Consider the following 25,670-nt stretch of genomic DNA (forward strand, 5'->3'; position numbering starts at 1 on the left):
TGTATACATTTATGTATTTATATCTATATAATGACAACGTATTCCTTTAAAAAGGTTATACTCCGAGTTAAAGTTCTTACAAAATAAAATTTGCACATAAGTTGTCATAACAAATTATTTTTGGATTACTACTTTATTAATACTAATATAAGGAATATGTATTATTTAAAAATGCAATCACGGCTTCCGGAATTTTATGGAATTATGTATACCTTTCTACACTTAAAAATAAATTTTGTTCTTCCTTGAAATTTTAGCTAATATTTTTTTTTCAATATCGTACGGAAAAACATAAACTTCTTACATATTATATGTATATATATATTTATTTGTAATATTTCTTTTTTTTCATGGCGCCCTCATAAAATATTCGTAATACCTGGTTGAGCTGTATAATAAATAGGTGAACAAAAAAAAAAAAAAAAAAAAGAAATTATTTTTAAACAAACGAAAAACATAAAAAACGAAGTTCTGTTATGTATAAAACTTAAAAGTTGCTATTAAACCCAAAGAGAAATAAAAAGAGGTAAAAGAAAATATTTTGGTAAATACCAAAAAAAAGTTTATTCTTAATTCGCATACATTTGTATTTACAAAATGTACATATTTTTTTTAAAAAATATTGTGCATTTTCTGGCTAATAAATTACAAAGTGAAAAAATTTTCTTGCTAAAAAAAAGTTGTAAAAGAATTTATCTTATAAAAACGAAAAAAAAAAATAATAAAATAAAATAAAAAAAAGTTTTATTTTTACGTTGTAATTGCTTTTTTATTTTAATACTGTAACTATGTTTTATCATGTTTTGCCATCATTCTTCGGAACTACCAGAAGTGGCTTCCATTTTACTTCCATTTTGCAGCAATACGATACGTTTTTGCAAAAAGCTGGAGATATATATCTCCATTTAATTGACCAAAATTAAATATTATTTAAAATAGTTTTCCTTTACTATTAGTAGTAGCACATGTGAATGTGCACACATTTTGATGATAAACTATGTCTTCTAGTTTATATTTTTTTTTTTTTTTATGAGCTTGTTATTATCAGAATTTCCAGTATATTGTATATTACTTCTAAAAAAATTGGGTCTCTTTTTTTCTCTTTCGCTGAAATCCACTGTTTTTAATTTGTGCTCTTGATATAGTGCTTCTTCGTCTATATTGTCAAGAAAATTTTGAAACTCCTTTGAAAATATGATTTGCGCATTTGCATTTTCAAATGTATGAAATTCTTTAAAATAGTCGTTTTTTTTATTATTATTAATTAGAGGCCTATAGGTACTTGTGACGTCATTTAAGTATTTATCTAAATCTTTAATTTTATTTTGATTATCAGTACATTTTGTATCAACATTAACAACTTTTTTCGCTTCCTCCATACTACAACTATTTGAGCGAACTACAGTGTTAGGTGATTTTGTTTTATCAATGGTATCACCGGTACAATGAGTAATCATATTAGCATGATAACCATCGATATTTGTTGTAGTTGACGACTTATTATATTGTGCGCTTCTATTTGGTAGGTTCTTATTATTACTATTATTATTATAATAATATTTATTATTATTATTACAGTTAATATTACTATTATTATTACAGTTAATATTACTATTATTATTTTTGCAGTTACTATTATTAGTACTACTATTATTTCTACTATTATTTCTACTATTATTTCTACTATTATTATTATTATTTTTATTACTATTATTGATGTTAATATTACAGGTAAGGCGGTAATTTTGCGTAGATTCCCTTAAGAAGGCATCTATGTTATTTCCACTAGCGGATGGGGGCTTGTTACACGTATTAATAACTGCTTTTTTATTATTTTTTGCAAAATTCAAATTTATAGACTTCATCGAATTCGTTAAGGTGTTTCCATAAATGTTATATGCATTATTATAAAAATTTTGTTGCTTATTTTCATTTGCCATATCTTCGTTAAATGTGGCTTGTTCAAATTCATTATTACATAATAAGTTTAGTGTAGTATAGAAATCCGAATTTTTTTCCTTCTTTAATTTTATACTTTGTTCCATTAAGTTATTGCAAATAGTGTCTAATTTAAAAATTTCTGAATATTTTAATAGTTCCATTTTACATTTCTTTAATAATTGAAACCTATTTAAAAAGGTACATATATAAATAAGATGTTCTTTTTTAATGGGCATATTAATTTTATATATATTTTCCCTTAATATAACGCCTTGGGGATAATTAAATATTCCTTTGTATAGTTTAACTCTTACTATTTTTTGTATAGACGTATCATTAAGAGTATAACCATGTATATCTAACCAGTAGTTTTTGTAATCAAAAGTTTGTTTATTTGTTGTTGTATCCAAAACATTTAGAACAGTTGCTTTCATAGAGCATCGAGGTAAACAATATACATACATATTTTCACTTATATCATCTATTGGTAATACTTTGTAAAGATTAATAGTAATTTTTAAATGTATCTTCATAATATATACATAATTCTTTTTTTCGTTTAATATATTATAATCATTATTTAATATATTAAATTTAAAACCAATGCAATTAAAATATTTGCAACTATAATTACCACAAAATTTTGATTGAATTATAGTGTCCATATTATCCCCAATATGGATCCATTTCCCACACTCTAAATACTTGCAAACTAGAGTGAACTGAATTATATAAGACAATAAGTACTTTTCAATTTCCGCACTACCACTACTACTACTGTCACTACTATTACTACCGTTTATGCTATTGCTATTATTGTTATTACCTTTATCTACATTTTCTTCTAACTTTAACGAAGTAGAATATTTTTCTTCTAGCTCCTTCAGCAACATGCTTAAAATTGCCTTGCTCTCTTTATTATTGGAGTAGCATAATATTATTCTGTTGGATACACACGTGCCCATTATCTCATTTTTGCTTTTCATAATTATAAACCTAGTTATCTGTACGCTATTTCTGATTGGTGTACCACCATCTTCGTTGCTACAAAAAGTACATACACAATTGTAAGTCGTTGTCATATTTAAGGAATTACTCACACGGAGAACATAACGGGCAAATCGTAAAAAGCCAAAATGATCAGCCATCGCACGTGTGTACATAAAGACTGAAATGCAAGCAGAACGAAATGGAAAAACAACAAATGACAAACAATACAACGACAAAACAGAAATAAAACAAAATAATAAAACGACAAACAGCAAAACATTACTATAATTTTGCGACATTCAAAAATGTTATGAAAAACACACATAAGGTAAAGACAAACTTAAAATGAAATAAGGTACAGCAAAATTTTTCTGTATTGTACATGCAAAACGTGTGAGTATTTTCACTAGATTTTTTTGATTTTTTTTTTGATTTTTTTCATTTTTTTCCTCATTCGCTATAACCTTATGTCAAATAAATACCTTGATATGATTAAGTTTTCAAATTTCAATTCCATATATATTATAAAATCATTATTCTCCAAATTTTCTGCAGGAAGTTTTCTTAAATTACTCATTTCTTTATTTTCTTTTGCCTCTCTTTTTATAGAAGCTGTAAAAAGTAAAGGGAAATAAAAAAAAAAGAAATAAAAAAAAACATATAAAAGGAGGAACATGCAAAAATAATATTGTTTTTAAAAAAGATATATGAATTAGAATTATGGGAAAGATTAGGTACCAGATAAAAGTTTCCTCTCAAACTCATCGGATGTAGTGCTGAAATTTTTATTCATTTTTTCTTGCGTCCTTTTTTAAACATGTTTAAATTAAAAAATAAAATAGAATAATAAAATAAATAAAAAAAAAAAAAAAAAGGGTTTATTGCTCTGTGAAACTAAAAATACGAAGTTTTTAAAATATTGTAGAACAAATGACTATTGATGAAAATGTTACTTAAACGTTTGCTCGTTTGTTTTATTAATTTTTTTGTACAAAAATTGATGAAATATAAAAAATAAAGTAAATAAGAATGAAATATTTTATATATTTACCAAAAAAAAAAAAAAAAAAAAAAAATGTAGCGAAGGGAAATAGCGTTATTTATAGACTGAATGTGCATACGTATTTTTTGAAAGAAAAAGTGGGACACTTGATGCAAATTTCATTTTAACACTTTAGCTTAAGTGCTTACACATATAATATGTATTGACGTTTTGAGTAGATAATTTTTTTGAGTTTACAAGGTCCGTCGTTTATTTTATTTCTGTTTTATTTTTAATATATATTTGATTTATTTTTAATATATTTTTGATTTATTTTTAATTTATTTTTGATTTATTTTTGTTTTACTTTTAATTAATTTTTTTTTTTTTATGTTTTATACTTTACTTCTGACTTAATCCGTTTAACTCTGTTTCGTTTCATTTTATTTTTTTTGTTGTGCATTCGAAAATTTGTAGAAAAGGAAAACTGCGATCATAGCATAACTCACGATTTATAACGGTGGAAGTATAATAATTACAAAATATACATAATACAGATAAAATCATTATTTTTTTTTTTTTTTTTTATAAATTAATTAGAATTCAGCATTGTAATATCAGACAAGGGTTGTACAAAATAACATAAGTGTGTTCCATTCATATTGTATTCCCTTAAGTAAAAAAAAGAAAAAAAGAAAATTTTTTTTTTTTTAATATTAAACAAAAGCAAAAATATACATTAAAAAAAATTTAAAGAAATACTGTTACGAAGTAAAATAAGAACAATCATTATAATGGAATTTTTTGAATAATGAAATGTTAAGGAAGAAAAGACCTCTTTTAAAAACAGTCTTTCTCTGCTTATATGCATTTTAAAATTGAAAAAGTGTGTAAAGATTATATATGATAAAGAAAAAAAAAAAAAAGAAAAAAAAAGAGTGCACAAAGAAACGTTAAACAAACATACGAATATGCACACGTATACATTTATAATATTTTATTTACTTTAAGGTAAATTGGAACCTTAATAAGCCATTTTCCTGAAAATCCATCCTAAGATGAGAACTTATTTCTGATGGTATCGAAGAATAAAGAGTGCGTTAAATGTACATGTAGGTATATTTTATTTATAACATTTAAAAAAAAAAAAAAAATTTGCATTTTATAATTAATATTTTTTTTTTTTTTTTTTTCATGTTTTTCAAAATGTTATATTTCCATATGTGCTTTACTCAAAGCTTGATTAATTTTGGACAAATCTTTTATCCTGTATTTAAATCTGAAAATAGGGAAGGGTATAATCAAAATTAAGAAAAGAGGCGCACGTAAAAACGGTTAAGTAATAATAAACAGTGCAAGCATAAACACATATGAACGTGCATAAATGGATATGTGCGTATGAACATATACATATTCATAGGTACATATTCGCAATTCCCTTATACACACGCACATATGTGTGTTTGCCTAAGTAAACATGTTGACGTACATTTGATTTTTTAAACTCTTAAATTCTTCAAAGTTTTCCTTGGGCATTAACTGAACAGATCTTTGGTAATTTTTATTTTTCGTTTCCTATATGATATAAAAACATTGAGGTGTGCCTTTGAATATGCATTTATTTATTCGGAGTGTATGTATTAATACACATACTTACGGTTGCGTCTATATATGAATGTACATATTTACATTTGCGCGTATATGTGCATGTATATATGTACTTTTGCGTGTATATATGAATGTACATACGTACACCTGAGTTAATTTATTTATGTATTATGCACGTATGCGTGTGCCATATTTACCATTTTCAGCACAGTCGTGCTGTCATTCGTATACTCGCGTATGTAAAAGGTAATATACTGGTCGTTACTTTTAATTAAATACTCTAAGTAGAATGAGAAAACGCTAGATTGTAAAGAAAAGTAATTATAATCATTATTTAAAAAAGTATATTTTTCTAATTTAAATATTTCATAATAATAATCTACAATAATTCGGATGTAGGTCTCAGATGTATCACCCTCTTCATCAGTTAAATGTAAAATTAATTTTCTATTCAAATAGTCAAATTTTATATTTAATATAACAGCATCTAAAAATTCTAATGCTCTTAATAAATCATATGGAGATACAAGAAATTCAAAACCATTCTTTTTTTCATCAATATCTTCATATATTCTTTTTCTTATACTATATTCATTTTCATTTTCATCATATTCTGTATAATTTATTTTTAATGGTGATATACTTTTTAACTTAATTACATTTTCATTCTTGTTATCAAATATATGTGTTGTAAGTAAGTTGTCTGAATTGACACTTTCTGTTTCATCCTCATTTCTTCTTTTTAATTTCTTACTAGGTCTACTTTTATTTTCATCAGGACCTCCCCCGTAGTAATTCCTATGTCTATCGTTTGTAATATCAACTGAATTGTTTCTATTACCATGTTTATACTGTTTTACCATATTTTTATCCTCCTTTTCTAAAACATTATAGCTAGTAAAACAGTTAGAATCCATATATAAAAAACAATATATTTGTTTGCATTTGGACAAACTTCTTAGCATTAAACCATCATAGTATAAGTTAAACAAAATACAACTTTCCCCTTCTGGTGCACTATTTGTACCCTTCTTCAAATTTATATTATATTTATTATCATCAACATTTAACAGTGCTAATGCGTTTTTAAAAAAATTTACATTCTTAACAGAAAAATGGTAGTTAGGTATAATTTCGCTGTTCATTTTCCAAAAATGAAACATTGACGCGCAAAAGGGTCAAGCAGAAAGGGCAGAAATAAGGTAAACAAACAGAAAAAGTGTAAGAAAAAGAAGAAAAAGAAAAAAAAAAAAAAATACTAATAAAATACAAAAAAGGTAAAAAATTGCCAATACAAAAATGCAAAAATGCAAAAATGCAAAAATGCAAAAATACAAAAAAACAAAAATATAAAAATACCAAATTACTAAATTACAAAATATACCATATACTTATTTTCTACCATTTAGCAAAAATAAGCAGTTACCCTTTTACCACATTTAAATATAGCATTTAAAACAAACAAACAAAAAAAAAGATATAGTGGTAATTTCGAAAAATAATATAATGTGTGTATAAGTAAAATATGAAGTAAAAAATGGAAAGTTCAAACGTCCATTATGCTATATATACATACATATATATATATATATATTTTTTTTTTTTTTTTTTTTTTTTTTTTTGTTATAACTCCTATTTTGTAAGTAGCATAAAATGCAACTGCAAAAATTAAAGATTCGTTCACAACAAATGCAGTTACACATTTGTATACGGAAATTATTCATTTATAAATTAATGAAAAACATATTTTTGTGAAATAATAAAAAAAAAAAAAAATGCAAATTAAGCATTTCCCCATTTGGTCATTTCTCGACTTCCTAATTTGCTTATCTTTCCTTATGAATAAAATGACTAGTCATAGGAGAGAGATTCTATTTTTTTCATTAACTCTTCATTTTCGTGGTACCATTTTTTCTTTTCCATAGTTCTACAAAAAATGAGGAAGTTCATAACAGGATAAAATTAAGTACTAAACATTCATACATTTGTTCATACGGAGAACTTATATATGCGTATGTATGTGTGTATACGTATATATGAACGCATATGTATGTATGTACGTATATGTACGCTTATATTAGTACAAAAAAAAAAAAAAAAAAAAAAACTGCGTGTAACCAACAATTTACATTAAGCATATATTAAATCAAGCTTTTAACGTGATAAAACATATATTCTTACTTTTTATAATAATGCTTTATTATATCCAAGGGAAACTTGTACAAATCATAAAAATTTCTTGGCAATCTTACATTCATATATTTGGAGTTCTCAAGTAACAGATCTACGTACTTTTTCTTCTCCTGTGCGTTCAATAAATTTGTGTAATATTTGCTAACATGTTTTCTTCTTTTTTTCAAATTCTTTAATTCATCTTTTTTTAATCCTCTATAATTTTCCTCGAAGTAGTATTCAAAGCCGACGAATCTAGGCAACTTTACTGATAAGAAATTGGAAACTAGAGGGGGAGGGAAATGCGTATTATATGTGTGTACATACATGTGTAAACATACTACAAGTATAAATACGCTATATATACGTACTAATTGCATATGTGGTATATACATAGTTAACATTTTTTTATTTTCGTTAAGTATAAACTAGTAATCACGCATATAGCCGCTGTTATTGTTACTTACACTCACAGTCCTTCAAACTAACAGATGAATTTAAAAAAATGTCTAATTTACAACCATACTGTTTTATTTCAAATTGTTCTCTACTGTCTTTGTCGACGTGCGGTGATCTCAGGAACGTGAATCTGTGTTGGTAGGAAGGGCGGAAACAGCGTAAGCAGATGAGTTATTCTGTACATCTACATATATATACATATCCATATCTATATCTATATATCTATATCTATATATCTATAAATCTATCTATCTATATATATGTACGCACGCATGTATGTATGTACATGCACGTTGCAGCCAATGTATAGGAACGAAACGGCTGCAGAACAGCAATTATAGCTTTTTTTGCTAAACCTCTTTTTTATTGTTTTTATCGGAATAGGACCCGCAACAATGAACTGTGGATACTGACAAACTTTTTCCTTGATATTTAAAACTGCCTTTTGCAGATGGTCAGAAAAGTAAGAATTTAAAACAATCCGCAAGTGGTAATTGTCTCTCCACTTTTTTATTATGTCCAGGTTTTTTAAATCAGCATTCACCTTCTCTAACTACAAAGAGGTGGAAAAAAAGGGTGAAGAGATGAGGAAATTACCACGTAAAGACATAAGGAAATTGAGACTTCACATGGATAAGACGTGAACGGGTGAAGCATAAACAATTCGTGTATATTTCACATTACTAAAGGTTATACAAAAAAGCGTAATATAAAATGCACAATGTGAAAACGTTAATGAAAGAATTCATAATTTATTACGGTACTATAAATTTGTGCAGTCCTTATTTGCGTGCTTTTTTTAGATCCATTAGAAAATGGTGTGTTAATTTTTGGTTTCATTTTAAAGGCTGTGCTAATATCACAAGCATAATATATTATTAAGAAAATAAGGGAAATATGTATGTTCATTTTTTTAATCCCATCTTACCTTTTTTTACCACTTTCATTTTATAATAATTTGCCTTCTGATTTTTTTTTTTTTTTTTTTTGTTCTCACCACTGATCATGGGTGATTAATCATTTTCTTCCTTTCCTTGCCTTACTTCCTTTGTTTCTCTTTTTTTTCAAAACTATAATATTATATACTGGACGAAATAAATATGTACAGTTCATAAAAAATAAATTGTTATCAAAACACATACATACTATTTCCTTTGCTTGGTTGTTTTAAGTTGGCAGTTTTTGCGCCATATTTGGGGGTATACCTTATGCATACAAAAAAATATATAGACGTATATGCGTATTTATTAATTATATGTGTATATGAATATATATATACCTTTGCATATACGTGGTACGTTATACAGATCTTTTCCCGTGAAACTTTAAAACTTTTATTTTTTTTTTTTTTTAAACTATAGTGAAGAACAGCACCCAATGAATCATTAACTATAAGAAGTAAAGAAAAAAGGAAAAAAAAAAAAATTAAAATTATAGCAAATTATTTACCTCATACTGCTATAATTTTTTCATATTTTTTTTAAATTTTATTACTTTTTCTTTTGAAACGTGAATTTTTTTTTTTTTTTTTTTTTTACCATTTAACCATTGGTTTGAATTGAAAAAAATGGAATTAAAAGGCATATTAATGAAATAACGAAAAAAAAAATTTCCTTCATTTTTTGGTTTCTTTTTGCTACTTTTTTTCGCCCTTTTTTGTTTTTTTTTCTCCTTTTTTTTTATAAATTCTAAGAAAAAACGACGCTTTATTCCGCCTGCCCATTTTTATGGATGAAAGCAAATGCTGTTCATTCAATTTGCCTGTTCTGCATTTTTCTGTTAATCATTTATTTGAAATAGATGAATACGACTTTTACAAAATTAAGTGTAAGGAAAATGTGGGAGATAATTCAATAAGTAAGAAGATAAGAAATGAGATAAATGAAGTTAATAAGGATTCATTGAACAGTGAGAATGAGAGCGAAAACGAAAGTGAAAATGAAAAGCTGTTTATGAAGTATTTAAAAAACATTGTCAGAAAGGATAGTGGCGGTAACAGCAATAGTAACTGTAGCATCCGCAATAGCAACAGCGGGAGTAATAACAGGGGAAGTCTAACGAGCATCCCCTCCGTAGACGAACCAGGAAAGGAAATATCCGCAATAAACGAGGACACACCCTCTGTACATGTTCCTCCTCTAACGAGCTTGCAAGAAAAGGAGGGGTCTCTCATAAAAAAGAATGTGCACCTTTTTGAAAAATATCCAAATATTCCTATAAGAAAGGATTTGAGAATGGACTGGATTTACCACAAGCCTATGACAAGTTTTACTCCGAAAAAGATTAACATAGAAGAATTTAAGGAGGAATGCGATAAAATAAGGAAGAGACTAAAAATAAGGTACCGCAAGGGGGATGAAGAATCACATCCACAAGAAGTGCAAAATGAAGAGATGTACCTAGATTATTATCATATGGAACATTTTCCAGAGAAGATGATGCCCCCTTTTGAGAAGGAACGAAGTGACAGAAGCAGCGGAAGTAACAGAAACGGTGGATGTAGCAGAAGCGGTGGATGTAGCAGAAGCGGTGGATGTAGCAGAAACAATGATAGCCAAACGATAGGTGGTTGCACAGAAAGGACGAGCAAAAGGGATACCAACGACCAAGTTAAAAAAGAGAAGGTAACGTTTTATAACTACCTAATAAAAATTCTCCAATCAGGTATTCGAAGCCCGAATGTAAGCGAAATAATTAATCATATAGTACATTATAATTGCAAAGACTGGCAGCAAAAAATAGATCTAGATGTACTAAAAAAGGTTGCCCATGGTTCTAAAAGAATAAAAGTATTAAACAGGACTAAATGCATTTTAAAATGGTTACCCAAAACAGAAGATAATCCTTTTAATAAATATCAAATTATATCAAAATTAAAAGAAAAAACAATATCAAAGACATTTAAACTTGTTTGTGATTTTAATAATTCTATTTTAAAAGCATTATATATAAATCAAAATGTAATTAAACCATTTTATACAGAAAATAAATATACGTTTTATACAAGTTCTGTAAGGAATAAATCCTCTAAAGACATTTTTATTATTTCGGTTTCTTTTTATCATCCTATAAGAGGTATAAAAGTAGCTGAATATGAAATACTATCAACTCAAACATTAGCTGACTTAACTGATGTTTTTTTTTGTTTTGATTCATCAAATTACGGGTTACCAAAATTTCACGGCTCTCTTTATTACATTGATGGAATACTCTACCCAGACTTGAGAAATAAAAATGCGTTAGACTACTCTACTTGTATTTTAGACTTTTATAAAAAGAAACAGAAGGAATTGAACTTCGTTCGACCTCCTTATAAAATAAATCAGGAAAAAGCTGTTATTCAAGATATTGAAATACCATTATATCAAAAATGCTGCTTTTTACATCAAGGTAATTGTGAACATAGAGTTGTTTTTAATGATATACGACAATACAATAATTTTAGAGATAAAGAATTTTCAAAATACCCCCTTAGAACATTTAAACCTAATGTAGCTACTAAATATTGTATATGTTGTCATAAAAATATTGCTCAAAAAATTATTTTAGATTGTTATTTATTGAAGGAAAATCCTTCGTATATTTGTAATAACTGCTTTGCTCTATTTTTGCTAGATTCTGATGGAAAACCCGTTGACAGTTTTATGAAACATTTCGATTACATCAACGACGTTTGAGGTCGTCCGACGGGCGCGACTTCCATGCGCACACGCATATATGCATATATATATGTGTGTATGTAGGCAAATGGGTGTATATGTGCGTATGTACATGTGTATGTTTATACATTTATGTATTTATATTTACATATTTACCTACGTGCACATTTGTAATATACTCCCCCGTATTTACCGCATTTATATGCACCTTTCATTGATTAAAATGGGGTATACTCGTATATTTTAAGAAAAAATTCTTACATTTTTAATATTTAATGCCGTGTATAAATTCCATTTTAACTTATTTTGTTATATTTGAAAATAAATGATTTTATACAAATATATATGCATATAGGTATATAAATATATATATATATATATATATATATATATATATTTTTGTTTTGTTTTAAGTGAACTACAAATCGTATCATAAATTCGAATTTCATCCTTCTCCGTATCACGGCCATGCGACTCCTTAAAAATTAACTCAATACATTTCTGATTTGTTCACGGGGGAATATATAAATTTGGCAACATGGGGGAATCCTGATTCTATTCCATGTATATCTGAGGTGTAATAATGTAGGGCTTAAAATATGAAGTAATGTAAAATAAGATATGAACTATTTTGTTTTGTAATATATTAACGTTCAAATGTTTCTTTTTTTTTTTTTTTATCATACTTATTTCTTTCTGTATGGTCATATATTCGCAAAAGAAAATTATAACATTAAAATAATAATAATGTTATACATACAAAAAAAAAAAAAAAAAAAATGCTATAAAATTATACATGTATAATATTATAGTACTTGTATATTTCCAATATGACATTTCTATAGTATGATAATTATTATAGCAGAAAATGCATTAGCAAAAAAGGAACATTGCTTTTAATATTTTTCCCGAGCCTTTTCTCTATATATAACCTTTTCCATAGAGAAAATTATTATGCACATATTTTTTTTAACAAAATGATGAAGTGTATAAATATGATGTGCTCCCTTTTTTTTATGGTCTCTTAAATTTTTTATTACAGTAGCTTTATCTTTAAACATCTAGAGAAAAATAGTCGTAATTTTATTTCTGCAAATATGTATGTACATTTATAATTTTTTTAACATTTTTTTTCTTACAGTATTATATTAGATGAAACAGTTACATACGTGCATATGTATGTATATGTGTCCTTTTTTTTATGTGCTCTTTAAAAAACTTTTTATCCCCTCAGCTCTATCTCAAAATTATGCACTTAACAAAACAAATATGCTCATTGAACATTATATGTACATATATATATATATATATATAATATATATAATATATATATTACATTGTCGACTTCTTAAAAGAAAATTCCTTTATTGCAAAATTGTTTTAAATTTTTTTAAAGCAAAGTAGTGAACAGGGCTTTTATACAGATAATTTATTTTTATGAGAAAGCAATTTTTGTTAAATATTTCTTCCCAAAATTCAAGCATTTATAAAGGATACGTTTTAATTTTATATTTTATAACATTAAAAACATTTATTAAAAGATTAGAAAAAAAAAGGAAGCTACCTTTTACGTTACTTCATAAATACTGTTATAGTTCATTTTATTAAGCTTTAAAGATGGGAAAATTGTAAGTTTTTTTATATGTAATTTGCTAAATAAAGAAGAAAAAAAAATTGTTTAAAATGGTTAAAATTTCTTTGTTTTTTTAAAAAGTAGTGAAAGGGAAAATGAGCATTCGTTAAGAGGCGAAAAGGCGAACTTGATGAGAGAATTATATTTTTATAATATATATATATATATATATATATATATATATATATATATATATATATATATTTATTTGTTTATTTATTTTATTTTGTGCATCATTGTTATTCCTATGGCATTATTTATGTAACGTTCTTACATGTTCATGAATGTATGTGTATGCACTTAAGTGTACTTGTGTTGAGATCTGTCGAAGAGGCACCCGTATATCGCATTGCATTGAGGATATTTCTATACATATATATTATGTATATGTACATTTGTACAAATGTTGCGCTTAATTTAAATGCCCCTACAGACTGAAACCCGGAAAAGTTGTCATAATGTTAAATGGTCGTAGAGCTGGAAAGAAGGCGATAATAATAAATACATATGAGAGTCAAACAAGAGAAAGACCTTATAGCTATTGCCTAGTTGCCGGAATAGAAAAACATCCTCGAAAAGTGACAAAGAAAATGTCCAAAAGGAAAATTTTAAAAAGATCAAAAGTTAAAGCATTTGTTAAATATATTAATGTGAATCACATTCTCCCCACGAGGTACAGATAAAAAAAGGAGATTGTTCTCATTCGTGGATACATACGTACATCCATATATACGTATACCATACATAACTATACGCGCGAATTATAGGAGTTATTATGGAAAAATGCATATTACTTAAGCGAATTCATTCTTTTATTTGTTCTGATAACACTTCATAGGTATCAAGTATCAAGTGACTTCGACATTAAAAGTTTAACATCTGAAGAAGTTTTAAGATCAAAGAATAAAAAAAAGGAAGTTAAAAAATTGGGAAAAATTTTCAGAGATAAGTAAGTTTTTTTTTTTTTTTTTTTTTTTTTTTTATGAAATTGTTGTAAAATATGCTAGCTGGAAACGTTACCAGCCTAATTTTATCCATTACAATTTTTGTTTATTTAAAATATTATATTTTACACAGTTTATTATGTGTTAAAATTTTGCTAACATGTTTTACATGTACAGTGTTCCTGTGCTTATTTTATTAACATATAATTTTAATTTATTATTTTATTGTATTAATTTATTTCTTTTTATTATTATATTATATTTTTTTTTTTTCCCTATTATTAGGTTTTTGGACCCCATTAATAAAAAGACCGGGGAAGTTTCGAAGGACATTGCATTTTTACACAAGAAATTATACTTCTAAATTTTTTTTTTTTTTATTATAGTAATTACTTCATACTTTTTTCGAGTTTTTTACTTTTTTCTTTTCAATTTTTATTTCTGTATGTTTAAAAAAAAAAAAAAAAAATAAAGTGTTTAATGTAACATAGAACTTTTTAAGACAGTGATATTATTAAATAACTAATAAATTGGAAAGCAGTATATAATATGGAAAAAAAACAAATTTATGTAAAAAGAGAAAAAAAAAATAGTCATAATTAGTTAAATATGAAATAAAGGCTAAAAACTTGTTCGCATGTATATATATATATATATGTATATGTGAACATGATATCCGCGCTTTTATAGAACATATGAAAACTTTGTACCTAGATTTTTTTTTTTTCCTATCTATGTTGGTTTACCAGTAAACGTAATAGTAAAAAGGTTATTATGTAATATACATTGGTTTTATTAAGGGAATCAGGAAAGAATTAATGTTTTGGTTTTATAGAAATATAAAAGGAAACTACATAATTAAAAAAATAAAATAAAAAAAAATAATAATAATAATAATAATAATAATAATAATAAAATAAAACTATAAAAAAAAAAGTATAAAATATGGGAACAAAAAGACAAATATAAACATGTTAAAAATATGAAGAAATAATAAAATATTTTTAATTTAAAATATGTCAATTGAAAATAATCTTTAATTATATGTGGAATAATATTTACATATGCGTATATATATATATATATATACATATATTTGTATGCATGTCCATGTAAATACGCGTGTTCTGTACAGTACGCACCTTAAATGTAACTTCAACGACGGAAGCTGAATACACTATTTTTACCCACCATTTAAAAATAATTTCTTTTGATAATTTAATTATTTAATCAAATCACTGATTTTGACTGATCCATAATTCTTGAAATATTTATTTTGCGTGTCCACTTCCCTTATAATAAATAAATTATTTAATCATTGAAACAGTATTTTTCTATAAATTCATAAAACATTCTTGCTTCTCCTGGGCTGTCCATAGCAAATGCAATAGCTTTAAGAGTGCTTATTAAACGGATACCTATAACTTTAGGAGACTTTAATAAATTTTGTTCTGATTCTAATAACGATTCACAACTATTTCTGTGAAGTATACAGTTAATATCATTAAATTTTATAACTCTAACTTTATTATCTAATGATAACTCAAAGCACTTTTCCTTTAGAAAAATTTTAAAATGGCATTGTATTTCATTACCATCAGGAAATGCAACCTTAATCGCATTCCCATTTTTATATTTGTCTATCCAACTTTCTAACGTCCAGTCACCATAATCTCCATATATTTCTCTGGGGTCATGTCTATATATATCTATGTTTGATTTACTATTTTTCAAATCATTATTAATGCAACATAAACTACTTCCCATATTGAAAGGTTCAGAGATTAAAAAAAAGAAAGTAAAAAAATTAGCAATAATGTTGATACGTGGGAAGCAGGTGAGAACGTTAAACTAATGGCAAAATAGCAAGATGATAAAACTGTACGATGGTAAATTGTACGATGGTAAAATTACAAAATGGAAAAATCTCAAAATTGCAAAAATATCAAAATGGAAAAATATCAAAATGCCAAAACATCAAAATGGCAAAACATCAAAATAGAAAAATATCAAAATGGAAAAATATAAAATTTGCAAAATTTTTCTAATCCTACAACCCACGATAAAAATAAAAAAAAAAAAGAATCGAAGTGTTTAGAGGGAAATTTTGGCTTATTGCCGACTGTAATTTTTTTCACATATATATTTATATATATACTAATAAATGTACAAAAATTATAAAAAACCACAATGTTCGTCAAAACAGAACAAAAAACAAAATAAAAAAGGAAAAAATAGGAAAAAATAGGAAAAAAAAAATAAATAAGAATAGTAATAAACAGAAATGTGTAAAATTAAAATTGAGCATCTATCTACACAATTATTCAACTGAAGGTAAGATTTAATATGCAAATTTTTTTTCTTTTTGCTCATTGGAAATTAACTTACATATGCCTTAGATAAAACATTAATAAATTTTGCAAATTAAGTTCGCAAAAAGATAGTTTACAAGTTAATTATAATAAAAAAAAAAATAAAAAAGTGGATATAAATGTGAAAGTGGAAATGGGAATTCCTTTTTCTTAAGTAAAATGAAAAAATTCAATTTCTTATTTTTACACTAATTTTTTTGCACAAATTTTGCTTGATATTACACAAATGGTAAAATATGAACGTTAAAAAATACAACTTTTCAAAAAAAAAAAAAAAATGAACTGTTCAGAATTTAGAATTGCAATTTAATAGCTGTAAAAAAAAAAAAAAAAAAAAAAAGGTTTAAAAAAAAAAAAAAAAAAAAAAAAAAAAAGGTTTAAAAAAAAAAAAAAAAAAAAAACTTCAAAAAAAAAAAAAAAAAAAAGGAAAAATAAAAATAAAATATTATTAAACCTTTAAATATATTGTGTATATATATATATATATATATATCTAAAAATATAATATTGTTATATAATATCGCATAAAATTATATATAATTTAAATTTGGTGATATTGTGTATATCAAAAGAAATTTTAACTTTGGTTCAATTTTTAGAACTTCATTTTTTTTTTCCAGGATTTATATGTATTATGACTAGGTTAGAAAAAAAAAAAAAAAAATTTACACATTTTTTTTATGAACTTGACATAAATAAATTAAGTAATAAATTACGTTTAACACAAATGGCTATAAAATTTATTTCCCTTTATAAATGCATAAATTTTTTGTTTTTAATATTTATGTTTATAAGTTGAACGAAATTAATAGTAGAAAAAAAGTATAAAAATTTTTAACCCCATATATATATGTGGCACTGTAATTTATGCCCACTGGAACAAAATGCGTATGTATGTATATATATATGCATTTATATGTGAATGTGTAATATGTATTATTTATATAAATTGAGTATTATATATATGGAAAAATGTGATAAAATTAAAGACTTAATTAGGTGTTCGTAAAACAGTAAACATAAAATGAGATAACAAAATATAGACAGTTACGTAAAAATGAAGAGGGAAGAAAAAAAAAAAGCATTTTTTTAATTTTTTATTCCGAAAATAGCTTACTACTATTTATTTTTAATTATTTATAATTTAAGAATTTTATAAATATCTGTAATGAAATAGGGGTTTATTTGATTTTATTTTTTTATTATTCATAGTATTGTAAGAGTTTTCCTATATTTTGTAATATTTTTTACGAATATATCATATATCTTTTTTTTTTTTTTTTTTTTTCTTCGTTTACTTTTTCCATCTTTTGTTTTCCAATTTTTTGTCATTTTTAAACATACACATTATCATAGTTTTTCATTTAAGTCTTTTAATTATAATTATGCAGTACAGACTTGAACTCATTACTACTATACTTCCTTACCATTGTAAACACATTATTTCTAATTCTTTTCATATATATGTGTAACAACTTGTTAATTTCAATTTTTCACAGTTTTATGTTTTACGTCAAAAGTTCTTTTACTTCTGCAGTAGGCATTTTTTTGTTCTTTTTGAATGTCCCTGAATGTAATATCGGCCACTTTAAATATATCATTCTTCATGTTGTTTTGTTCTGTACTACTATATATGAAGTTTTAAAGCACCTATTATTTTGGTCCTTACCATAAATTTCATCCTTTCCAGTTTTATTATTTACATTATTGTTATTACAGTTATTATTATAATTGTTACTGTTATTACTACTATTATTGCTACTATTGCTATTATTTTTAATGTTACTATTACCACTGCTGTTGCAAGCGCTATTACTATTACTGTTACTATTACTGTTACTATTACTGTTACTATTACTGTTACTATTACTGTTACTATTACTGTTACTATTACCGTTTTGTATTTTATCGTTTATTTTTCCATACATATCATTAATTTTCTGCTGTGTCCTTTGTTCAGTTGCTATTACACTATTGCTTTTATAAATAATAGATGCCGCTGTGGATGTTCTAGATATTTCATGGTTTTCAAAATTACAAAAATGTATATTTTGATTATTCTGAATTGTACATAATATATCTTCATTACAGTTGACACCCTTTGCATGCGTGATGACATTATTATTAGTATGATTTATGTAAGGATCATTCATATTTTCCGCCATATTATGAAAATATTTTAACATATGATTCGTAAAAAAGTTTCTTGTCTTCATACATTTGTTGTCACTAAGAGTGAAAACATTACATTTTTCAAAATTGAGGGTATCCGTATTTTTATCTCTTTCTGAAATGTCATTATCTATCCAACCTTTATTTTTGAAATAATTATTACAGTCATGATATAATATTTGGGTATCTAAAATAACGTCGATGGGGGTCATTTTTTTTTCTATTTTTTTTAACATGTAACAACACTGACATATCATTAGTTTTTGCAGTTCTTCTCTGTTTAGATTTTCTATTATATTTTTTAATAAATAAAAATAATTAATATTACAACCTTTGTTATGTTGCATATTACTGCGTTTATTAATATGAGTATTATTACGCGTACTATTAGCAGTACTATTATCGGTACCATTAGCGGTACCATTAGCGGTACCATTAGAGGTACCATTAGCGATACCATTAACGGTATCATTAGCAGTATCGTTAGCGGTATCATTAGCGGTATCATTAGCGGTACTATTAACGGTACCATTAACGGTATCATTAGCAGTATCGTTAACGGTATCATTAGCGGTACCATTAACGGTGCTGTTACCGGTGCTACTAGCGCTATTGCTGCAGTTATGATTATTCGTACTATTTAAACTGGAAGTATAATCTTCATAATGTGGTGCACGAACATTAAAGTTTGTCACAGTATCTTTGTTACTCCTACTTAAAAATATACTATTTTTTTCATTTAATTCTTTTTTATGAAAGTTGCAAAAATGATCAAACATTACATTATTGTGTGCATTTTTATGCTCTTTAATAAAGTTATAGGAAATATTTATGAGATCTTTAGTTTCTTTAATGTAGTTGCTACAAGAGATGTTATCATTACTTGTGTTACTTTCTCTGGGGGGCACTGTACTTGAATTGTTATAAATATTATATGGAATAATATAATTTTTTAGTTTCAAATAGTTATAGTATCTATAAAGAATTTTTCTAATTTCGTTGTTTTCATCATTCGAAACAGAAATATTATTAACACTATGACTGTTGTTATTTGAATTTACTGATACATTATTATAATTTATATTTTGAGAATTTGCCATGTCATTACAAGTAACACTTTTACAGAAATTATTAAAAAGATTTTTATTACTACTAAATGAATTACTATTTAACATAACGTCTGAGGAAATAACATCTTGAAAATAATTGTTTGCATTACTACTGTGATATTTGTCTACATCAATTAAAGTTTGTTCACAATTAAATGTATTTTCTTCTTTCTTTGACTCTTTATTTTGTACTGTACTATTCAAACTATTAGGGTATAATAATGCGTTATTATTCAATGTATAGTGTCTTATATATGTATAGCAATAAAGATTAAGTAAATAATCATTTACACTCGGATTTGTACTATTTAAAATATTCAAATAATTTTTCAAAGACTCGTAATTTTCTTTGAAATTTTTTGACATATCACCAATGTGCGAAATACCCTTGATGTTATAAAATATATCTGTGTTACTGCTTAAGATATTTGAATTATTCGGCACATTAATTTGAGTTTTTGCATTTTGTGCATTTTCTTTATTTTGTGCATTTTCTTTATTTTGTGCATTTTCTTTATTTTGTGCATTTTCTTCATTTTGTGCATTTTCTTCAGTTTGTGCATTTTCTTCAGTTTGTGCATTTTCTTCATTTTGTGCATTTTCTTCAGTTTGTGCATTTTCTTCAGTTTGTGCATTTTCTTCAGTTTTTCTTGCTTTACCCTTTGCGGTTTTACTAATTTCATCGTCTGAAGCTTTACTTGTCTCATCACTCGCAGCTTTACATGCTTTACCTTTTGCAAGATCATCCACTCCAGTATTCGAGTTAACACTGAAGCAACGATAAGCCTTTAGAACGGGACTGAAAATTGTCTTAGTGGAGTTATTTGAAGACAATTCATTGATCCTTTCTTGATTCAAAATATGCAACACACAATATTTGCATTTTTCAAATTCTTTTTTATCAATATTGTTACTATATTTAAAGTTCTTAAAAAATGAGCTTAGGTCATCTTTCATTTCAGGTATAGAATTCTTGTCATATTTATAATTTAGAAATAAATTTTCATTTAATTTATCTTTCATAATTTCGAACGGTTTAGCTTTTTCCTTAGTTTCAATATTTGTTATTCTATGTTTGCACTTTTGTTCACAAGTAGTGTCAATGAGGTTATATCTTCCTGACTGATCATCATATGAATTTTTAAAAATATCCTGTGAAGACAAAATATTATTCTCCTTACAAGTGCGTTCACTTAATGAACTGCTTAAATTGAGACCACTCCTCAGTGAAGTAGTATTTTCGTTTGTGTTACAGTTTTTCTTATTTTCACTGCACTCTAAATTGTTATATCTGTGTGTGCCCTCATTTTTATGTGTTTCCGAAACATATTTATGATTATTTACATGGACATTCTTAAATTTTACATTTTTGTTTTCTTCGTTATCATTGATATAACGAACTTCATAGTGAATTCTGATATTTTCACGGCTACTTTCGTTCTTCATTTCTGCTTGCTTTACTTCTTTTTTTGCTTCGTGCTTTGCTTCGTGCTTTGCTTCGTACTTCGCTATATCCCCCTCTTCACCCCATGAGCAGCATATATGACATAGATCAATTACGCTTTTATCATTTGTAGTATCATTTGTGCTATAATTTATGATACCATTTTTTTCTTCACTAAATATTTTAACGCTAGAATTTATTTTATTAATGTCAGACTGCTTGTTAACACATTCGATGAAATTAGTTAGGACAGTTGTATCTATAACTTCTTTAATATTAAATAAATTCTTCTTATATTTATTACGTTCTTTGTTCTTTCTTTCAGTAGTTCTATTATTCCTAGATATATCTAAATTAACCTTATCTATTATGTCTTCGTCTCTATCATATGGAATGTCGTCATCATTGTTCCCCCTTCCGATGATGCTGCAGCTATTACTTGAGAAATTCTTTTTGTCTATACCCAACTGATCATTATATATTATGTTGTTCACATTTAAAAACGTGCCTTCCGTATCATAGTACGTTTTGTGCCTTCTCACACTGGTAGCTGTTCTACCACTGCCGCTACTACTGCTCCTACTACTGCTTACGCTAACATTACTAGTAGAGTCAAACCTACCAGTACCGTCAAACCTTGTGGAATTGCTCTGTTTCTTGGCTGACTCTGTGCACCCATGAATGTTCCATTTATTACTATAAGGTACGATTGACCTTCTGTTATGTGTGTTCGTGGTCAAACCATTTGCTGCATTATAATTGAAGTAATTTTTGTTAGGAATAAATATTGTGGAAAACATGTTGTGGTAATCCGAGGAGCTGTCTGACAATTGGCATTTAGCATAATTAAGAATTTTGTTACATTTAAATGATTTATTTTGATCAGAATATTTTCTTAAACTAAAACATTTACTATTTTTATTGATGAATTTATTGCTCTTTTCTAATTGTGCACCTGTGTTCTTTTTATAATCATCCTTTTTTAATAAAATTTCTTTTGCACTATTCGCATTATTAATAAAAGATATATTATCAATTCTTTGATTAATATGGATTAATTTTTCTTTTTCGATTTTTTCTTGTTTTATATTTATAATATCATTCTTCAGAGTTTCGCTTAAAGCAAAAGTATTTCCTGAACGTAACTGAGAACTGGTATTAGCGCTTATATTGAATTTACTTTCAAATGTACTACTATCTTTACGTTTAAATCTTTTATTATTTTTATTTGAGTCTACAAAGTGTCTTTTAACAGAATTCTTTTTTTTTTTTGTAGTAGAATTGCTATTCTGTTTGTGTTCTTCACATTGCCCGTTAGCGCAACAGTTCTTATTCTGCTCTTCCTTTTTCTTCTCTTCCGTGCTATTATTCTGCAAACTGTTTGAACGAGAGCAATCTGAGTCGTATTGATTGCTTGGATTGCTTCCACCAATTCTGCATGGTTCCATGTTAATTTTTCTCTCTTTTAACTCCTTAACAGTGTAATAATTAGTAGATTCTGTATGAGACATATTTTCGCGATTCCTTCTGATGTGATTTTCTTTATTTAAGTAAATACAACCTTCATCCTCATTTATAAATAAATTATAACATTTGTCGTTTAAATTATCTTCTATCATTTTCTTACACACAAATAGTGTCTTTTAAAATTAGTAAAGACACTAAATCTTTTTTTTTTTTTTTCTTCTTTTTTTCCTCTTTACTGTAACCTTTACTTTTTTTTAGCTTTAAAATCCGTTTGACTCAATTTGACTTTCTCTTAATTTTACAGGCTAATTTGTGTACTTGCATATACTACTTACGTATAAGCACATAAAAAACATGCTTATATATAAATATATACACATAAATATACATATATATGCACATATATGTATAACATATATTTCCCTTTTCTTCTGCTTCTTTTAGAAGAGGAAAATGTTAATAGACGTTACCCTGTAACGCGATTTAGAGATAATGTGAGAGTTGTGGGTAAAAAAAATACTATGTTTTGTACGCACACGTGAACAAGCACATATAAATATACACACCCACATGTACATACGCATGTATATCTAAAGTGAAAGTTAAAGTATAATGGTAAATGAAAACTTCTTATACGCATCATAACCTACTCTACAACTGTAAATATCCAAAAAATTAAAAAAAAACTAAACCATAGAAAATTAGCATTTAGAATAAATAAAATGTAAATACAGAGCTAAAACTAAAATTTTAATTTGCAAATTTTGTAAGCTTTTAAAAAAATAAACAAGTTGACCATACGAGAGAAAAATAAAAAATGGAAAAATGGAGAAATGGAGAAATGGAGAAATGGAGAAATGATCAAAAAAATGAAAAAATTATGAAAACCCAAACTCTAAAATAACTTCTCAATATAAAATAAAAATATAGATACATATTAATTATCAAAAAAAAAAAAGTTTCCAAATATCACCAACTGAATTCTAACAAATAATTTACAATGGAAAAAATGAGCTTACACATATTATTAACAAATTGAACAGGTATGCATATACTCTTAACTGTACACATGCATATATGTGTATAAGCTTGTATCAAACTATGTAATATAAAAATAAAACTTTACAATTTTTATACTCGAAAAAATGAAAAAATTACATTATGTTCTTAAATCTACAAACGATTTGCATTGCTTATTAATACTTCTTATTTTTTCTTTTTTTTCATTTGGTTACATGTACATGTACATGTACATATATATATATATATATATATATATATATATATATATATACAAATATATTTTTATGTAAATACAAATGAACTAAATTGTACATGTAAATTATTACTCCTTAATTCATTAATATATGGTTTTTATAGAGTCATAAAGTGTAAATGTAACAAATAAAACAAAATAAATAATAGCAGGTTATTACAGAAATATCCTTTTAAATAATGTAGTAAGCACATAATTACGTAAATATACAGGTAAAAATTTATGTATATATGGAAACACAAGTACGTATGTACGTGTATACATATATAAACATATTTATATATACATATTTATACACATATATATGTACATATATGCACACATATGCGTATGTGCATGCATATATGTGGCACGCTCTAAACATTTATAACATTAAAATCTACAACTTATACAAAATAATCCATAAAAAAAATTTTTTTTTTTTTATGGTCTTTGTATTATTGACACTACAATAAGAAATCGAAAAGTATCAATCTAAAATTTAAAACAAGAAAAGCAAATGACAAGAAAGAAAAAAAAAATATATATATATTAATAAAATAAATGTATTTCATATGTAGTATAAAAAATTTCAACTACCTGGAAAAGTTCACCATTTTGGTATTTTTATAAGGGAAAAGTCATAATAATACAAATTCTTTGCTAATTATTTTTTAATATACAATTTGTTATATAATTATGTTAGTAGTATAATAAAAAATTGTTATTATAAAAGATTAAAAATGTCGAAGTATGTCCAAATGTATATGTTAGTATACGTGAAGGTCAGCTAAAAAAAAAAAAAAGAAAAAAGTAAAATTATTACAAGAGTGATAATATATAAATAAAAATACATATTTATATGTGTGCTAACAGCCAATTTTATTTTTTGCTTGTATGTAGAACACATATATAAACACATAAAAAATATTTATATCTCAAAAAGGGCATTTGATACATCATATATATACGATAAAACGACGCATAAATAATGCAACCACATTTAATCTTCACGAAAAAAAAAAAAAAAAAAAAAAAATACTCTTAAATGTATAAAATCTCATGTAAATGTATTAAAAAAAAATTGATACCTTTCTTCCTCTATGAACAATATATTATTAATTTGTGTCTTATTTTATTTTATCTACATGAGAATATATCTTATCATTGATACAAATTTACAAACACTAAAAATCTTGACGCACATATATCGTTCACTTTTCTATCCCCTTGTCCATTAACATTACAATTCGTTAGGCAATTTATTTCGCTTTTTTTTTTTTCTTTTCTTTTTTTTCCTTAGTTGCAAACTGTCACACAAAAAAACAAAGAACAAATTTCAGAATATTAAAAATTTTAACGAATGTTACTAAGAATATGCAGGTTGCAAATATTACGTATACGTATATGTATGCTTTTTTTTTTTTTTTTTCCACATAAATTTTATACAAAATTTTTTTGAA

The 25,670-nt window shown here is 25.7% G+C and overlaps 7 protein-coding genes across 7 annotated transcripts; 2 read left to right on the forward strand and 5 right to left on the reverse strand.

Moving 5' to 3' along the window:
• Positions 1–1,004: 1,004 nt before the first annotated feature.
• On the reverse strand, positions 1,005–3,724 carry PmUG01_12055800 (conserved Plasmodium protein, unknown function; the record flags this gene model as incomplete). The annotated part of the gene is made up of 3 exons (XM_029006783.1): positions 1,005–2,985; positions 3,396–3,543; positions 3,670–3,724. The coding sequence occupies 3 exons, from the start codon at positions 3,722–3,724 to the stop codon at positions 1,005–1,007; spliced, it is 2,184 nt and encodes a 727-aa protein (XP_028863238.1).
• Positions 3,725–4,505: 781 nt separating this feature from the next.
• PmUG01_12055900 (conserved Plasmodium protein, unknown function) lies at positions 4,506–6,684 on the reverse strand (the record flags this gene model as incomplete). The annotated part of the gene is made up of 5 exons (XM_029006784.1): positions 4,506–4,584; positions 4,919–4,985; positions 5,146–5,192; positions 5,403–5,488; positions 5,719–6,684. 5 exons carry the CDS (start codon positions 6,682–6,684, stop codon positions 4,506–4,508), a joined length of 1,245 nt encoding a protein of 414 aa, XP_028863239.1.
• Positions 6,685–7,372: 688 nt separating this feature from the next.
• Positions 7,373–9,061, reverse strand: PmUG01_12056000 (30S ribosomal protein S10, putative; the record flags this gene model as incomplete). The annotated part of the gene is made up of 5 exons (XM_029006785.1): positions 7,373–7,448; positions 7,703–7,979; positions 8,161–8,282; positions 8,509–8,705; positions 8,912–9,061. 5 exons carry the CDS (start codon positions 9,059–9,061, stop codon positions 7,373–7,375), a joined length of 822 nt encoding a protein of 273 aa, XP_028863240.1.
• Positions 9,062–9,879: 818 nt separating this feature from the next.
• PmUG01_12056100 (snRNA-activating protein complex subunit 3, putative) lies at positions 9,880–11,829 on the forward strand (the record flags this gene model as incomplete). Its single annotated transcript, XM_029006786.1, has 1 exon — positions 9,880–11,829. The coding sequence occupies one exon, from the start codon at positions 9,880–9,882 to the stop codon at positions 11,827–11,829; it is 1,950 nt and encodes a 649-aa protein (XP_028863241.1).
• Positions 11,830–13,428: 1,599 nt separating this feature from the next.
• RPL27 (60S ribosomal protein L27, putative) lies at positions 13,429–14,752 on the forward strand (the record flags this gene model as incomplete). Its single annotated transcript, XM_029006787.1, has 4 exons — positions 13,429–13,439; positions 13,878–14,117; positions 14,283–14,393; positions 14,674–14,752. 4 exons carry the CDS (start codon positions 13,429–13,431, stop codon positions 14,750–14,752), a joined length of 441 nt encoding a protein of 146 aa, XP_028863242.1.
• A 947-nt stretch (positions 14,753–15,699) lies between these two features.
• ISP3 (inner membrane complex sub-compartment protein 3, putative) lies at positions 15,700–16,155 on the reverse strand (the record flags this gene model as incomplete). The annotated part of the gene is made up of 1 exon (XM_029006789.1): positions 15,700–16,155. The coding sequence occupies one exon, from the start codon at positions 16,153–16,155 to the stop codon at positions 15,700–15,702; it is 456 nt and encodes a 151-aa protein (XP_028863243.1).
• Positions 16,156–18,364: 2,209 nt separating this feature from the next.
• Positions 18,365–23,104, reverse strand: PmUG01_12056400 (conserved Plasmodium protein, unknown function; the record flags this gene model as incomplete). Its single annotated transcript, XM_029006790.1, has 1 exon — positions 18,365–23,104. One exon carries the CDS (start codon positions 23,102–23,104, stop codon positions 18,365–18,367), a length of 4,740 nt encoding a protein of 1,579 aa, XP_028863244.1.
• Between the last annotated feature and the right edge of the window lie 2,566 nt (positions 23,105–25,670).

The sequence above is a fragment of the Plasmodium malariae genome (assembly GCF_900090045.1).
Source record: "Plasmodium malariae genome assembly, chromosome: 12".
Taxonomy (NCBI): domain Eukaryota; phylum Apicomplexa; class Aconoidasida; order Haemosporida; family Plasmodiidae; genus Plasmodium; species Plasmodium malariae.